The 16213-nt window shown below is 42.0% G+C and overlaps 2 protein-coding genes across 4 annotated transcripts in view; both read right to left on the reverse strand.

Annotated features, from left to right (window-relative positions):
* The window catches only part of pkig (protein kinase (cAMP-dependent, catalytic) inhibitor gamma), a 25140-nt gene extending 21644 nt beyond the window's left edge, over positions 1-3496 (reverse strand). Inside the window, exon 1 of the mRNA XM_005741012.2 lies at positions 3142-3496. The gene's annotated coding sequence lies outside the window, so the exon portion shown is untranslated. The remainder of the gene's footprint in view (positions 1-3141) is intronic.
* A 5579-nt stretch (positions 3497-9075) lies between these two features.
* Positions 9076-16213, reverse strand: ttpal (tocopherol (alpha) transfer protein-like). 3 transcript variants are annotated; one of them, XM_005741014.1, is made up of 6 exons: positions 16171-16213; positions 14861-15087; positions 11799-12042; positions 11496-11689; positions 11036-11146; positions 9076-9721 (listed from the first exon to the last, which is right to left on the reverse strand). In XM_005741014.1, the coding sequence occupies exons 1-6, from the start codon at positions 16211-16213 to the stop codon at positions 9443-9445; spliced, it is 1098 nt and encodes a 365-aa protein (XP_005741071.1). In that variant the 3' UTR covers positions 9076-9442. The 3 variants fall into 3 exon arrangements, with proteins under 3 accessions (XP_005741071.1, XP_005741073.1, XP_005741072.1); XM_005741016.1 differs by lacking the exon at positions 16171-16213 and adding an exon at positions 15677-15736; XM_005741015.2 differs by lacking the exon at positions 16171-16213 and adding an exon at positions 15538-15719.

The following is a 16213-nucleotide window of genomic DNA, read 5'->3' on the forward strand; positions in this document are numbered from 1 at the left end:
TCATTGGCAAGGTTTTCCAACATCACCATAACAGCTTTTATGACATGTGACCATTATGCACCCTGTGGCTATTTAAAACATATCTATGCTTGAGTCATCAAATGTACCTGTAAATCATCATCGGCACTGTCTCCACCATCATTATTAAACATTACCAAGATAATTAATGATTTCATTTAGCACTGCCAGCAAGATAAGACTTTCAGAAGTGCTCGGCAACAGACGACAATGTGAAAAGAGCAGTGACGGGAAAGGAAAATGACATTGAATGAACCATGTGGGTGTTGATCTGAAGCACTCTTCTCCTACAAATCCTAGTTTGTGTGTGGGAAATGGCACATGCTGGATTTGTGTCCATAAACATCATTAACCCATGGCCCAAGAAATGAGGTACAGTCTGTGATTAATTCAATTTCAATTTTTTAAAAAGGAGAAATTTGGCTTTGATTATGTGGAAGGACAAAATAATAGAAAGACATCTTCGGCAGAAGCATCTTCCTGTTTGTCACACAAGACACAAAAGAGTGATGCACTCATTTTCTCCTCATGGGGAAGCCAGGAAGCTATAAACAGAGTCACTTATGGCCTCCGTGCACAGGGCAAAGAATGTGGTTCGAGGTCAGCGCAGCTGAACTGACAAATCCCCACAAAATATGTACACATTAAAACACGTGATCATACAGGGGGAAGCATACAAAAATAGACCAAGAGCACTGTGTTCACTTAGTATTAAAACACTGAGTCACTGCTATGGACTCAGATACAGGCTGTTGCTTTTGTGGTCCCTGTTATCTTAAACGTGTTAGGAAGGGTTCTGGGCAGTGGGCTGACATCTGGCAGACGTTTTGAACCAAATCACAGAATAGATTACGTGCTTTAGCTAAATGGAGCAAAGTCCTGTCCTTACTGCAAAGGAAAGCCTTGAATGTAACTTATTTAGGGTTCCATTTAAAGCACCACAAAGACATAATGTCTTAACAATAAAAAAAAAATCTTCAGGAAAACAGGTTTAACCTTCGGACAAGTGGAATACGACAAAGCTGTCCAGACAGAAAAGGAAAGAGTGATAGAAACAGCCACACATCCCACCCCATGCCATGTGTGCTTAATCAGGCGCTGAGCACAGGGATATAGGAGTCTAAATGTTCTTAGGCTAATCATGTTATAGTTGGCAGCCCTCAGCAGAGGCAGATATGATTTCTATCTACTGGCATATTTTAAAGGAGCAGAATGGTTCTGAAAGCTCTGGCCATACAGCACTGCAGACAATCATAACTGCACCGGCCTGACCTGATTACTCATGATTTAACTGCTTTCCGAAAAGCCCGTGTCACAAATTGGAAGATGTGTAACCCACTAAAAGGCCTCCCAGGACAAGTCTTTCTAACAGTCAAATTACAAGGACGTGTAATCCTAATGGTAAGTGGTCTGCCTTTTCTTCTACATGCCTTTTTTGTGTGTAAATTTGATTGAAATGCATGAGCTCTGCAGGGCTCTGTCCAAGGTCAGCAGGGCATGTGTGTCTCTCCAGTAGCGCAGGGTTTCCTAGCATCACTGCACTCTCTGTTGTTGGCTGTTCTCCAGCCCCCTTGGCGTTTTTGATAGATAACAGACCATGTATGGTTAGCTGGTACAAAGGGAGGAGAAGAAGCAGCAGAGAGCTGATCCAAAGAAAACCACATGCGACATCAGTCTCTACAGACTGTGCAGGATTTAATCTTAAACTCTTGAGGTGACCCAGTTCTTTGAGACATGATATTTTTAAGGAACATTAACATCTTAAATGCAAAAATCTCATAATTACTATTTGTATGTGTCTAGCGTTACCCAACATAAAATAGTTTGAAATCATCTGTAAAACATTCTCTGGCTGCAAACTGAAATGTTAAGATTTTTTGGTTCTCTTCGCATTATCTTGTAGTATGATTGCCTTTACTTATGACTATTAATCCATTAAAACAGGAATAATGCACAACTTTACTATTCGATCTCTCCAAAAATTGGAAAATGCAGTAGTGATATGCAACAGTTTCCCTGAGGAAAAAAGGGACAAATCAGTGCAGGCCAAACACTGCTTTTGCAGTTTAAGCTCATTCCTCTGCTTACCCACTCGGGCTCTGACAATAAAACAACTGGTTGTGCTGTATTATTTTGACTTAATCACAACCCCTGGTTTATTATTATGCCTGGATTACTGTGCACTGGGCTCGGGGAGCACTTTTACTTAAAGTCACGCAGTAGACAGTGAAGCAAACCACCCCAGGCAGGCGAGAAGCCAGTGTTTATTTTCACCAGTGCCCATGCCCAGTAACACTGGCACTTGCCCAGCAACACTGTAAAGTGGGGGGTCCCAAGCTGATCCCCACCAGGATGCTGATGATGATGCTTGAGAGCACCATCTCCAAGCAGCTCTGCTTTCTCTTTCCTATTTTTTTTAAAAAGGAGAAAAACTGGACTGGGATTTTTCTAATTCACTCAGCAGCCAGGTTATTTGCAAGCAACCTCCTGTCAACGCTCCCACGTTATTCGATTGAGTAAGGAAATAGATGACGAAGTTGATCTGGGAGGTGGGTGATCTGGGTGCATTGACAGAGTAGAAATAGCCCAGTTGATGAGCGAGGAGGTGAAGGCTTTCAACAGCAATCCTGTCTGTCATTAGCTACACTGAATGCAGCAGCTAATGTGTGGGAGGGACGTGGATGCCAGCCCTTTAAACTGTACACACACACACACACACACACACACATATATGCATGTAAAGCACGCAGGCGGCCAGAATAATAGACACACTTGAATGCCTCATTCTGTCGAGACAAAAATGTGAAAATCTTTAACAACCGCAAGATAACTCAACACAAAATAAGCCCCTGTAGAAGTAGGCGTTCGTGTGTATACCGTTTGGATGCAGTGTGCAAATCAAGATGTATTGTCTAACGCTGGTCGCTGCGCTGGCTGGAAAATGCCTTCCTAACATGATGTAGAAAGCTCGCTTCGTGACTCCACAGCTCCCTGCGGCTGGTCACTCCAAACATGAGCGTTCTTTGTTTTGTTTTTTTTACGCACGCAAACCAACAATAAATAATACATTTTTAAAGCAGCAGCCATAAGAGCAACATCGCCAATACAAAGAGCGCCACTAACCTTGGTCGGGTCTCCTCCTGCTATCCACTTGTTACAATGGAAATCTAACACCATGGATCTCCAGTTAAGTTTCCTGGCAGTCGGACAAAATACGCAGCGCGCCGAAGTGGGCCGAAAGTGAAGCAGGATGGTGTGTATAAAAACCACAACCCCTGGTGAAGAGAGAGTGCGTGGCGAAAACCTGCGTGATTTTTTTTCTTCTCAGGGTACTGTCGGCAAACAACGGGGAAAAGGTTGTGTCTTCAAACAGCTGTTTTCCAAAATGGAGTTAGTCGTGTCTGAGCCAATCACAGCGAGCCTGTGGAGGCTCCCACTCCTCCTGTGGGCTGGAGCCAAAACCACACTGCGCTCCGAAGATAAAACACCCACAGATTAGACGTCTCTCTCTCTCTCTTTTTTATAAAAGGAAGGGGGGGGTCTTCTAGCTTTCATGTCACCGAACCTTTATTTAGCTTCACATCAAACCAGCAGACACCTCATGGGATGAGATTTAGGAAAGCCCCAGATGTTTTTCATGCTATTTCTTAAAGTAAATACTGCGTGGAAGGATTATTAGTGATGCAAACTGTCTAGAGGTTATTGTGCATGTAGACATACAAACATTCCCGGCTTCAGCTTTTGGTGTTGAGACAGCTGATTTTTTTTTTTTTATCTGATCGTTTTGGGTGATGTAGTCTGCGGTAGCGGTGCACTGCATTGCATGTGTTTTCCTTTAAGCACCTAATAAACTAGCACTATAATAAACTGGGTGTTCGAGAAAATTAAAATGACTCTGCAGGCCAGTTTAGTACTGCACTTTCATAATGGCTCAGACGGTTAAATTACTGAATTTCATCTTCCCCCATGATGCAGCTGCAGCGTATTAATATAACCTTTGCATCTGAGCCACATACCCAAGAAAATAAATGAAAAATACGATGCAGGTGTGGTCCCAGCCCTTACTACTCTTTTTGGTTTTTCGACCAACTGATCAAAATTTGTGCAATTTCCTCATTAATTCTTTATAATCTGTTTAAAATTAATAACCTAAAATGGCATTTAAGAAAAATTAGTATTCTTACAGTCGCTCCTAATCATTTGGATATTTAAAAATAGCTCTTGCTCGGCCATCAAAACTGAATCTCCACTCATTTCTCAAGTATTGCTTGTTGTCCTGTCCAGGTAGTCAGAAATAATGTATGACATTGTTTAAGTATACTTATTTTAATGCAAAACTATAACAGAAAAATATATTACTATGGTGCATTACAACCTAGTCATGGGTCCGGTGTAATGGATTAAATAAAAGCACAAGTGATAAGCTATAGAAAATAGTATTTTAGCTTTTAGAATGAACTAAAAATAAATTTAAGGTGTGCAAAACTAAAATATTTTTTCTAACCAGTGGGGTGTGGATATCTTCAGCACTAAAGTGTTGTCAAACTATTGCCAGATTCTCAGTTTTGTTTTTAGTCAACACTTCTCTGCAGTTTAATAACCTAAAAACAGAAAGTGACTCAAGCTCCATCCGCAACAATCAATAAAAAACAATACCTTCAAATATTTTTTGTAACCTTTGAAAGCTCCAACTGCTCTCACATCTCTCAACGACTAAACTGAGCATGATATGCAAAATCAGTGCAGTGCCCCTTTAACTGTCTCACTCAGTTAACCAGCGTCATGGAAACAGCAGAGCAACAATAACAGTGTGGGTTGTGCAGAGTTAAAATAAAGTTAAAATCTTATGAAAGAGAGAAGAGAAAAGAAATTAATGAGTTCTGTGTTCTCGTTCCAGATGGCAGAGGTACAGCAGCAAACGAGCAGGCTCACAAGCCACAAGTTATTTTGATTTTTACTGAAAGATATACTTCATCATTGTCTAAAATACATATATATTCTATAAACTAAATCTATAAATCCCAGACTAACCTAATAAAAAATTAAGAACCAGTTATGGTACAATAGCATATTTAAATGCCATCTTCATCCTCAGTGTTGCTCTACTGTCGCTAAACAGGATGTCCAAAAAAATGTACTCATAGCACTACATTTGCTGCTGTAAGGAACAAGTAGCGTTTACTTCTGAGGTACCATTTTAAATGTGTAATATGTATTTTATTTTGAAAGTTCACTCACTGCTGACCATCTAGACCCAGCTGCTGCCCATATGGTTGACATCTCAACCTTTTTGGTTTGAAAAACAGTGTGCTTTGATGTAAGTTTCCACTCATTGATGTGGTATGTTTCTAGAAGTGTTACTCTTGCAACAGTGCTGTGTACATAAACCCTGCTGGACTACAACATTTTGCTCCGCCTGTCGTCAATATCCTATCGCAGTAATTCAGTGAGCCCTCACATGCGAAGTCATAGTCAAGCTAGCCGCACCCCCAGCCGCACCTACAATGTTGTTGCACCGTTCTTACGCATATTACGGTACGGGTGCCGACTGGCTTAGAAACACGAGAGTCTTCTGTATCCTGGCATTTGTCACTATTTTACTAATCAATCCACTTCGAATTTTGAAATATTAGAAATATATATATGAATTAATTGATGTTCTTACACGAAACTTAAGTATATAATAATAACAACTTTAAAAAAATATTTTCTGACTACTATTTTTGATATTGTCTATATTATTAATGTTATAACAAACTTTAAGAGGTGACGCAAATATTTCACTGGATTCTTACTCTGGGTTACCCTCACTCTTTCCCCTCCAGCTCACAGCCCAATGAACTGTAAGGTTTCAGAGAAAATTAATAGTAAACTTTACCCAAATTTGAATATTTTCAACTTTGAGCTGATGCCAATGCAGCGTCGATCCTCTTCAGTTTGCTTACCAGCTTTGTGGAAGTGCAGCATGCTGAAACAGGTAGATAACTCTGACAACACTGCATTGGTTGGGTGTATTGAGGGAGGGCGGAAATCAGAGCACAGGAATCTGGTAAGGAACTTTGTTGAATGGTCCGGATGAAATCACCTCCTCCATCTGAATGTCAGAGATGTTGGCTGACTTCCGAAGGAAGCCCATCAACATCATGGTCGTGGAGGTAGAAACACTGGACAGATACAGGTACTCTAGCACTCACCTGAATGACAGATTAGACTGAAAGACCAGCAGTCTGGTACAAATCATGTGACAACTTGATAAAAATGTACTTAGACGAATGGAAACTTCAAAATGCTTCTCAAATGTTAAGAGTTTTCCAAAAATATAAATGTAATGGCAATCTGAGAAGAAAAATGAGTACTTTGTATGTTCTTTTCTGATTACAAGCAATGGAGTACTTCACTGTCCTAAAGTTAGTTCACCGAAGCAAAAGATCAGAATGCTTCTCCCAGCGCTGCTTTTGTGGCGTCTTTGGAGACCCATGAATCCAATATGGGAAACTCAGCTCAAGACAGATGCAATTATGTTGTGAAAATACCCGCAACTTCCCTAGAGCCTGCAGCATGCCAACAACAGCATCCACATAACAAACAAGACACAAATAGCATGTTCTCTGTTTGGCTTTTCCTTTACTGTCTTCACAACAACAAATATCCTGCAACACAACACAGCTTATAGTCAGACATGCTTAAAATAAAAATACAAAAGACTGAACAAAAGCAAGTTAGCTTTACCGCAAGAAAACAGATGCAACATTATTGCACATTTCTGTACATGGCCTGGTGTACAATTTGGCAAACTGGAGGTCTGTAAAGTCAGGCCTCAATGTTCTATATTTCCCCGTGTGACCCCTGCGATCGGGAACGGCCCTGTGTTAAGACTGTGTGATGAAACACAGGCAAACGGGTTTCAAAAAAATAAAACATAAGGCAGATTATCTGAACTTAAAAGATAATCCTCTTAGAAGAGTCAAGCCAGGAAACGTAACCATCAGCTAAACAAAGGCTCTGAAATACTCTGAGTTACATATTTGGCTAAATCTTTTTTAGGTAAATCTATGACATTGTCCTTTCTCTTGTCCTTTATAGCGATGAAGTATAGCCACTCTTATGTAAGACGAGTCCTGATGAGAACAAATATGAGTTTTGGTGCACACAAAATTGTCAACCAAATCCAACATCATTTAAGGCAATGTACTAGATGGTAGCGCACGCAGAAACCTAAATGCTGTTAAACTGGTAAAAACGTGTACACTGAAAGCAGTTTTTCCCATGCTGTAAGGAGCCTGCTATCAAAGATTGAGGACAAAATCCACAGTGATGCAGAAAGGCTACGAGCCTTCATTGCTCAATCATCCAAATAAGAGGATGACTTCAAGAGTTACAGCGTTTTTCTCCCCAGGCAGCGTTTCTGTGCTACTCAACAGTGAAGGTCCAATATCAAAAAAGCCATTTTCAAACATGCATTGCAGCGTGGGGCTTTTCTGGGACTTAAGACTGTGTGTGATGCACGCTAATAGCAAACTGGCTGGTCTTTAAACTGCCAGTTCCCTGGTACAAAAAGTGATGTCAGATTGCAGCAATGTGTGAATAATGCAGATAAAATTGTGAGTGGGCATCATGTGTGCTGCCGCCTGCACGCTCTAACCTGGCAGCATGCTCGCTGAAATCAAATAGTATTTCAGGAGTATTTCTAGTACTGCGAACAAACCTGAAGCAGACCATTTCAATACTGTAGAAAACATCCCAGCCTAAGACTCCTGAAGCTTTTAAGTTCATATGTGAGGATATCTCCATGTGGAATGTGAATTAAAGAGAGGAACATTGGAAGACAACCTATAATTGTCAACTAAATGTATCAATCCAACCACTTTCTTTACTGCATTTCAAATTCACAGGAGTTGCAGGGTTGCAGAGAGGGTTGGAGATTGCTCCAACTGACTTTGGCAATACATGCACAGGGAGAATATTAAACCCCTTAATATTAAACAAGGTTTGAACCTGGAGAGTCTTTTGCCAACGTGAAACAGTGCTAACCACTGCACCACCCTAGCTAAACACAAAAGGAGGACTGTGGATTTGGTCCCCGATCTTAAAATAGGATTTTAGAGAAATGGCAAGCAACACTGATCCTTATACAACTGTTGCAAGAGCTTGGTTCGCCTAGCCGGCAATAAGTCATTCCCAGTGGGTGATGGGCTTCGCCAGGGCTGCCCTTTGTCACCGATTCTATTCATAATTTTTATGGACAGAATTTCTAGGCATAGCCAAGTGGCGGAGGGTTTTCACCTGGGTGGTATCATCATCTCTGCTTTTTGCAGATGATGTGGTTCTGTTGGCTTCATCGGGTGATGGCCTCCAGCTTGCACTGGAACGATTCGCAGCCGAGTGTGAAGCGGCGGGAATGAGAATCAGCAGCTCCAAATCTGAGGCAATGGTCCTCAGCCAGAAAAGGATGGAGTGCCGAACTCCAGGTCAGGGACGAGTTCGTGCCCCAAGTGGAGGAGATTATGTGTCTTGGGGGTTTGTTCACAAGTGATGGGAGAAGGGAGCGAGAGATCGACAGATGGATTGGTGCTGCGGCTGCAGTGATGCAGATGCTGTACCGGTCTGTTGTGCTGAAGAGAGAGCTGAGTGTAAAAGCAAAGCTCCCAATTTACCGGTTGATCTACGTCCCTACCCTCACCTATGGTCACAAGCTGTGGGTAGTGACCGAAAGAACAAGATAGCAGATACAAGTGGCAGAAATGAGCTTCCTCCGAAGGGTGGCTGGCCTCTCCCTTAGAGATAGGGTGAGAAGTTCAGCCATCCGGGAGGGGCTCAGAGTAGAGCCGCTGCTCCTCCACATCGAAAGGAGACAGTTGAGGTGGTTCGGGCATCTGACAAGGATGCCTCCTGGGTGAGGTGTTCTGGGCATGTCCTACTGGGAGGAGGCCCCGGGGCAGACCCAGGACACGCTGGAGAGATATCTCTTGGCTGGCCTGGAAATGCCTTGGTGTTCCCATGGACAAGCTGGAGGAGGTGGATAGGGAGAGGAAGGTCTGGGCTTCTCTGCTTAAGCTGCTGCCCCCGCGACCCGGCCCCGGATAAGCAGAAAAAGATGGATGGATGGCAAGAAAAATCTGTTGTGAACCAATATTATAAACCCCACCGATAATCAGTTCTTAGAGGTCATCAATATTGGCTGAACATGCATCAATGTATGAAAAAAAAAGCATCTTAACCAGTACGTGGAGCTGCCTTAGATGAATGATTGAATGCTGGGCTACATGTGAACAACAGTAGACTATACCACCTAAGTGCTGCTTACTTAGTAAAATAAATCATGTATAATATTGGCAACTTGCCTTGTAAAAGTCTACACACGTGTTTCTTAAATGAAACAGAAAATGTCCTCTCAGTGATGGGAGCTCTGCGACTACAGCGAACATCAGTAACAGTAGTAAAGCTGAGAGCGCAGCCCCCTGAAGGTGTCGTCATCATGCCCGCTGGCCTGCTCTCCTTCAAAGAGCATGGACTCTGGAAGCACCACGCCCTCTAGTGGATCCGGCTGGCAGAACTCCACTACAAATTCCTCCTCGCAGTCCAGCAGCAGTCTTGACCACGCACTCATGTCCAGCTGGCCCGCGGTGCCGCCGTATTCCTCTGGCAGGACCGATCGTGGGATGTTCCGGTGCAGGGAGCGCAGGTCTGAACCGTGGAGGATGTACTGTGTAAGAAGAGGACAAAGACTTGTCAGCGACCTGCAGCTTTAATATTTGATGTGATGAATGTAATTTTAGATTTATCAGGTAACTGCCTTCAACTTTCACCTTCCCACAAAGCTTCACCTTTGCCATTTTCATACTTGAGATGTTTTATGAAAAAGGTTCAGGAATTAAAATCAACCTCACATTCAAGAACACCTTCTCGTGCACCTCTGTTCGTTTGTTTTCAGCCCAGCTTTTTTATTTTTTTTAGATCCCTCAGAGGAAGTCTACTTCTGTCCCTTTGTACTTCTGCATCTGCAATGCACGCTGAGCCTCCTGCAGTGTTAACTTGACTCTCATTTTATGGAAGTGTATGAAGCTTCAGTGAGCCAAATCTGGCAAGCAGGACAGGTGGTGAGAAAAGATTGTGTTGGTTCAGGCCAAAATAACTCCTGTGTTTTTAATGTGCTCTATGTTGGCACCGGATAACTTGCTGGCACGCACAACAGTATAGGTCGATTCTATTGGATGTTCGCCCTCACACGCCTCAGGACATCACACAACCCAGTCACTGTTGAAATAAAAATCACGAGAACGCTCCCGGTCTCATTTCTCACTTGACATTCTGCTTTTGAGCTTAGAAACTGAGGATATTTTGTCTGAGAACAGCATGGTCCTAGAAGGAGACTTTCAGACTCACCAGTGACAGTGAAAGTGGTCAAAAAAGGGCGTCCACTGAGCAAACTAAAAATGGCACTCACACTGCAAGCTGCCTGCACATGCCCAAGAAGAAGACTTGGAATGGGGGCTGGCCATGTGTAAATGTGATAAGTGTTGCTGACCACCCTTTGTATGCCAAGAAGCCACTTTTGTGAGCAAAAATGAAAAATGAAATAATCTGACCACTAAATGCCATGCACAGAATCAAATTTGAACACAGAGGTGCATTTACTATATCCAAACTAGTATCTATTTATTTTGACTGTACCTGCTGATTTTCTGTTGTTTTTGCTTATATATTAACATAAAAACGGATAATATGCCACTGTTGCATTTACAGCTTGTTTTTGTTGACCCCAGTGTTAATTACAGATGTGTTACTATGCGTTTTAATGAACGCAACACAAGGCTTACCATACCATTTTGAAAAATTGTTGTTCTGTTTGACCATTTTGGTTTATTTCTCTGAAAAGGAAACATGCTTAGCTTTTCAGTTTCACAGATGAAAAAGACTATCGGTTTGAAACACAAGCTACAGAATAAAATGAGGGGCACGATTCAAAGCGGGCCTTTGTTCCAAACAAAAGAGTCAGAGACAGTACAAGAATAGTTACCCTCTCTGCCATCTTCTCCTTGAGAAACGGCTTAATTATAGCAAAGATCCCTTTGAAAATCCGCGGCTCATTAATTATGTTAACGGCCTTGATTCTGATCGGAAACCCATCCTGTGAATTAGAAGAGAAAACAGTCACAGCTGGGCCTTGTCAAATGATTCACACATGCTTTGTGTACTTATGTAAATATCAGACACTCTGCAGTCACGACAAAACACCACAGGCAGCGTTCAGGAGCTGCTGTGACTGACAAGTTTTTTTCTCAAGTGTTGCACTAATTCCATTTTTTACTGCTATATGATCAGAAATAAGAATCATTTTGAGGTAGTGATTCATTAAGTAACCATCTCAGGGTGAAACTGGCAGAGTTAATCCCCTCTGACATAAGAATACCATCATCAGATAGTGGCTTTATCAAATAATACTCATTATTGCTAACATTAGATTTTTGATGTCATACCTGGAGGATGCTCACAACTTTTTTGGCGAGGAACGGGCCTGGATTGGATGCTTGTGACATGCCCACTCCGGTGTAGTCTGCTAAAATAACAATGCCGTTCACCTGCGTTTCCTCCGGCTGAATCAGCTTCTCCAGAGTCAAATAAATCGCTCTAACATTGTCAACAAATGGGTAATCATTTGGTTTCCATTTTCCTGTAAAACAGTTAGAAGTGAGTAATCGTGCATCGTGAGCGAACGAATAATGCGTCAGATAAATCGAGTATTGCGTGAATTTTCCAGTGACGATGAAGCCGACACCAACCTGGGCGCAGACAGAGGATGTATCTTCCGTTGGGGTCCGGCCGTGGCAGCACTGTGAGAAAGCCCAGGTCGAGGACGTGTTTCACTGTGGATGGCTTCAGGTCCTGGAACACCTCTGGCCAAGCCTTACGTCCTGCATGGTAATTGAGGAGCAGCTGCAGGGCACGGTCATAGTCGAACTTCCTGGCCCGCAGGAAGCGCAGCAGGAAGGCATCATCAAGTCGTGTCCTGAGATTGGGCTGTTCCTGCAGAGAGGGAAAAAAAAGTTAACTGAAAAAAAAGAAAAGAGGGAAGGTCATGAATGGCAACAACTAGAATAAACAAAATACGGCTTCTGACTAAACAAAATAAAACACTGAGAAAAATGGCTAAATTAAGCTTGGTTAGCATCCATCTGTCCATTCTTTACTACTTCTCCAGGCCTGGGTTTCACTGGCAGCAGTCTAAGCAGAGATGCCCAGTACTACTCCTCCCTGTCCACTTCCTCTAACTTTTCAAGGGGAGCACTGAGGTGTTTCCAAAGCCAGCCGAGAGATAATCCAGCATCTCCTGGGTCTACCCTGGGGTCTTCTCCCAGAAGGATATGACTGGAAAACCCCACTTAGAGGCACCTGGGAGGCAGCCTGGTCAGATGTCCAAACCACCTCAACTAGCTCCTTTTCAGCCTGTCTCTAAGGGAGGGCTCACCCCATACTGTACCTATCGGACCAATCCCCAGCTGGCATAAGTGGAACTAATAAATCATTACAAAAGAATCTGGTTAAAATAATCTTTTAAAAAGTTTTCAGAATAATTGTATCAATGTAACTGCTTGAAAATAACACCTTAAAAAACCCCAAAACAAATCTGTTCTATTGCGAGGTGTCAATGCTATTACTAAACTCTAAACTATTAGAAATTCACCATTTAGCCACCAGTAAAAGGATCCTTTATTCTGATAACATGGGCACTTCAGTTTATTTTTAGTGAACCTTCTTTGTTCAAAGGACCAAACCTTTGAGACTTTTCCTTCACTAATAAAGAACATGTACCACCGTTTTAGGGGAAAAAAACAAAACCTTATTTTTAAAATGATTTACGTCCATCACACATTTTATAATAAATTTACTTTGAGCCTTCAGTGCTATAGGCTGAAGAGGAAAGAAAGAATTCAGAGGTGGACCACCTCATTGCTGGAAATAACAAAACTACAGATCATATTTCTATGAGACTCTATTTCTATGAGACTCCAACCACTGTCAAAAAATGTCTGCAAGACAAACAAAGATAATTCACATGGAATTCAGTGCTGCTGAAATGCAACAAATAAGAAAAAATATTTTAATTGACAAACAATTGAAATTTGGCCTTGTTCAATAATACCTTTATTCACTGCTTTTTAATGCTATCAAAACACTACAGCAGAAAAACACAGGACCTGTGCAGTTAAAATCCATACTCATTTGTCACAGGTCATAGTGTCATTGGAATATTGGACAGTGCAATCACACACTGTATTTTTTCCTAAACGTCATGTAGGAGAGTTACAAATACATAAAAAAAATTAAAATAAAGGATGTGAAACGGGACAACGTGGAATCAGATCCCCACATCCACCTTCAAGAACAACCTTAAATCTGAACTCTGAACATCTAAAGCTTTGTGATATATTTGGGACAGCACTGACAAAATCTGTCCTCAGAGAAAAACAGAAACACCTGCCAAAGTTCTCAAAGTACCATTGTAATGGCTATGGCAGGTGTTCCCAAGTTCAAAAACACAAATAATACAATATTACATCAGCTTTATATTTTTAGGGTATTAAAAGTTAATATACTATCCTAAAAACAAATGGAAGTTTGTGTTTTAAGGAGAGTTTATAGACCAAGACCATAATATATGTATATACAGGCTATTTTATGGGACATATAACCTCCTTTGGATGCAACACAGGCAGCTATCCATCTCCAAATGGACCGGATAAGAGTCAGGAAATTGTTGCTGAGGAATTGCTCTCTATTCCTGCATGAATGTGGCCTGGAGCTGTGAACTGGTTACTGGCTCTGATGAACACAATGACCCAAGCAAGCAAGTTCAATAGGAGGCAAGCTGGCAAATGAAGTGTCTGGGTTTTCTTCTGTTCCAGAAAGGCTTGTTCTACTCTGACAGTGTCAGGCCGTATGTCAAGCAGACACTGTCCTGCTGAAAAAGCCGCAGGGCGCTGCTGCAGGAGTAATACAAGTTCAGGTTAGAGCACCTCAACTCGGTACCTCAGTCTGGTCAGAATTTCACCAAGAACAATACGATCAGATGCTCTCATGGACACGCAAAGCTGCAGCAACAGGATCCAGAATGCCAAAAGCCTGGCCCCAGTCAACGTCAGTCAGTCGTGGCATGGTGCCACTGATAACAATGCTGTGCATACACGGTTTTATTGTGCCCTGATTCCACTGGCAAGAAAATACAGCAAACTGAACCAGTTCTCGGTTGTACAAGTGAGTTCATTTGTGTTAAACCAATTAACAAATCACCAATCTCGCCATTGACTAAAACCAAACAACTGGAACTAAAAACTACTTCACAATATAAAACTTGCATTTCTTTTTTTGAGTACCATATTAAGTTTTATCACAGTGGTTCTCAAATGGCGAGCTGAGGCACACTGGGATGCCTTGAGATTTTGCATAAACCACACACTGCAGATGTACCAAAAGTAATGAATGAGATTTAAATTCACTATTTTAGTGCTAAAGGATCTATTTCAAAGTGAGGAGATAAAACGGATCACTTTCCTGTGTAGAAAAAATTAACACCTATAGATTGTAGGTGAAATTTAGGCCCCAGTGCTGCAAACATGCCCTGAAAAGTGCCTAATAAAAGAACTGATTATTTTTCCGATCGCATGTAGGCTATTTTTGGCATATATGAATACACTTACATTTCATACTGAAAATTCCTTCCTGTATTTCCTTACTCACACTTCTCAAATTCTTCCCAAAGGTCCAGTTGAATGTTACTCAAAAGCTTTCCAATTTTTGCCCTCTTTTTTTTGCCGCTTGGTAAGGCATCATTGTTCTGCCCTACCTTAAGTATCATGTCCCTCAGTGCTTGGACATCCCGTAGACGCCATTCTGGCTTCTCTTGGAGCTCCTCACGTGCCTTGGCCACCAGTTCAGGGGTCAGGGTACAGGAATAGATGGGTGGTGGAGGACTGGGGAACCAGCTGTGCACTGCAGCTGCTGACGAGTCCACTGTAGGACCACCGAGATCGATGGACTCATGCTGATCGGCCATGGAATGACTGGGTGAAGCTGTTGGGAAATAAGCACGGGTGAGGAGAATTAACTTTTAAATACCATAGCTTTACTTCAAATAAGAACAGCGATACCCCACGGCCTGACACCTTCATTATCAATAATTAAACGTCATTATCATATTTTGTACCAGTAAGCTGCCTCTGCACAGTAAATGTACAGCAGCACAAAATAAAAACTGTTAAGTGCCTGAACATTACAGTAAGTGTCAGGTACACTCACAAACTGCGCAGTTTTAGTAAGTAGCTCAATTTCAGCTAAGTTTAGCAATAGATGTGGGAACACGATGTTCCCAGATACACAAGAGCGGGATGCTCTCCAGTAACTACCCAAGACTGCAAACACTGCATGCATTCACTCAGCAATGAGTCACAGCGCCAGAGATTCTCAGCTAATACAGCCTGAGCCTAAACAGAGCATATGTCCGGATAATGACTGAATACTGACCAGAAAATGGGTCTAACGGTAGCCTTCAATGGCAGACATAGAGTGCTAAAAGGCTGCTGGTAAGTGATATATAAATTCAGAAAACATCCGCAAAGATCAAAGCAACAAAAACCACTGTCAAAAAAAAATCACAACGGACCTGTCAGGAAAATCCCTCTTCCGGGTACAGAGCCGGCGTTAGCTCATTGGTGCTTTTGTAACACGTGATGCACTGCGCCGATGAATCGTGCGTCTTTTGTTTTGATGCCGATGCTGCGTTCAAGTTTAATCGGAAATTAGGCAAACCTATATGTCAAAAAATTAATAGCGTGACTGTTATGTGAGCCTGTTGTGTTTCAAATTCAAATGCGATCTTGAAATATCCAGCTCTTTTTCTTTTAACAAATTACAAACTAATCCGTTTCAAGATTTACTAACATAAACACGCACCTGGGTACCTGAACCTCACATCTCTAAATCCAACAGTAACAGAAACGCACACTTTTCAAACACTGTTGTTTGATTCAAGCACCAGGCAGGTAATTTTATAGCTCTGGGGTTTTATAGCTGTAGGCTAACGTAATGATCTCATACTTGTACGCAGGTTATACCATCCTTGTATTGCATTTCAAAGCAGTAGATGGCAGAATTTACCTTCATGTTTCCGCGGCTGCTTCCTTGGCACTGTAGGCTTCAT

This window comes from Pundamilia nyererei, unplaced genomic scaffold, assembly GCF_000239375.1.
Source record: "Pundamilia nyererei isolate P.nyererei 1_Seehausen unplaced genomic scaffold, PunNye1.0 scaffold00106, whole genome shotgun sequence".
Lineage (NCBI taxonomy): Eukaryota > Metazoa > Chordata > Actinopteri > Cichliformes > Cichlidae > Pundamilia > Pundamilia nyererei.

What these genes read in the sequence shown, in the direction of transcription:
- ttpal (XM_005741014.1), bottom strand. Translation starts at nt 16,213, where the DNA reads ATGAAGCCTACAGTGCCAAGGAAGCAGCCGCGGAAACATGAAG. An exon ending in GCAGCCGCGGAAACATGAAG is followed by an intron (nt 15,088 to 16,170) that starts GTAAATTCTGCC and finishes ATTTCCCAACAG; the next exon opens with CTTCACCCAGTCATTCCATG. An exon ending in AAGTTGTGAGCATCCTCCAG is followed by an intron (nt 11,147 to 11,495) that starts GTATGACATCAA and finishes TCTAATTCACAG; the next exon opens with GATGGGTTTCCGATCAGAAT.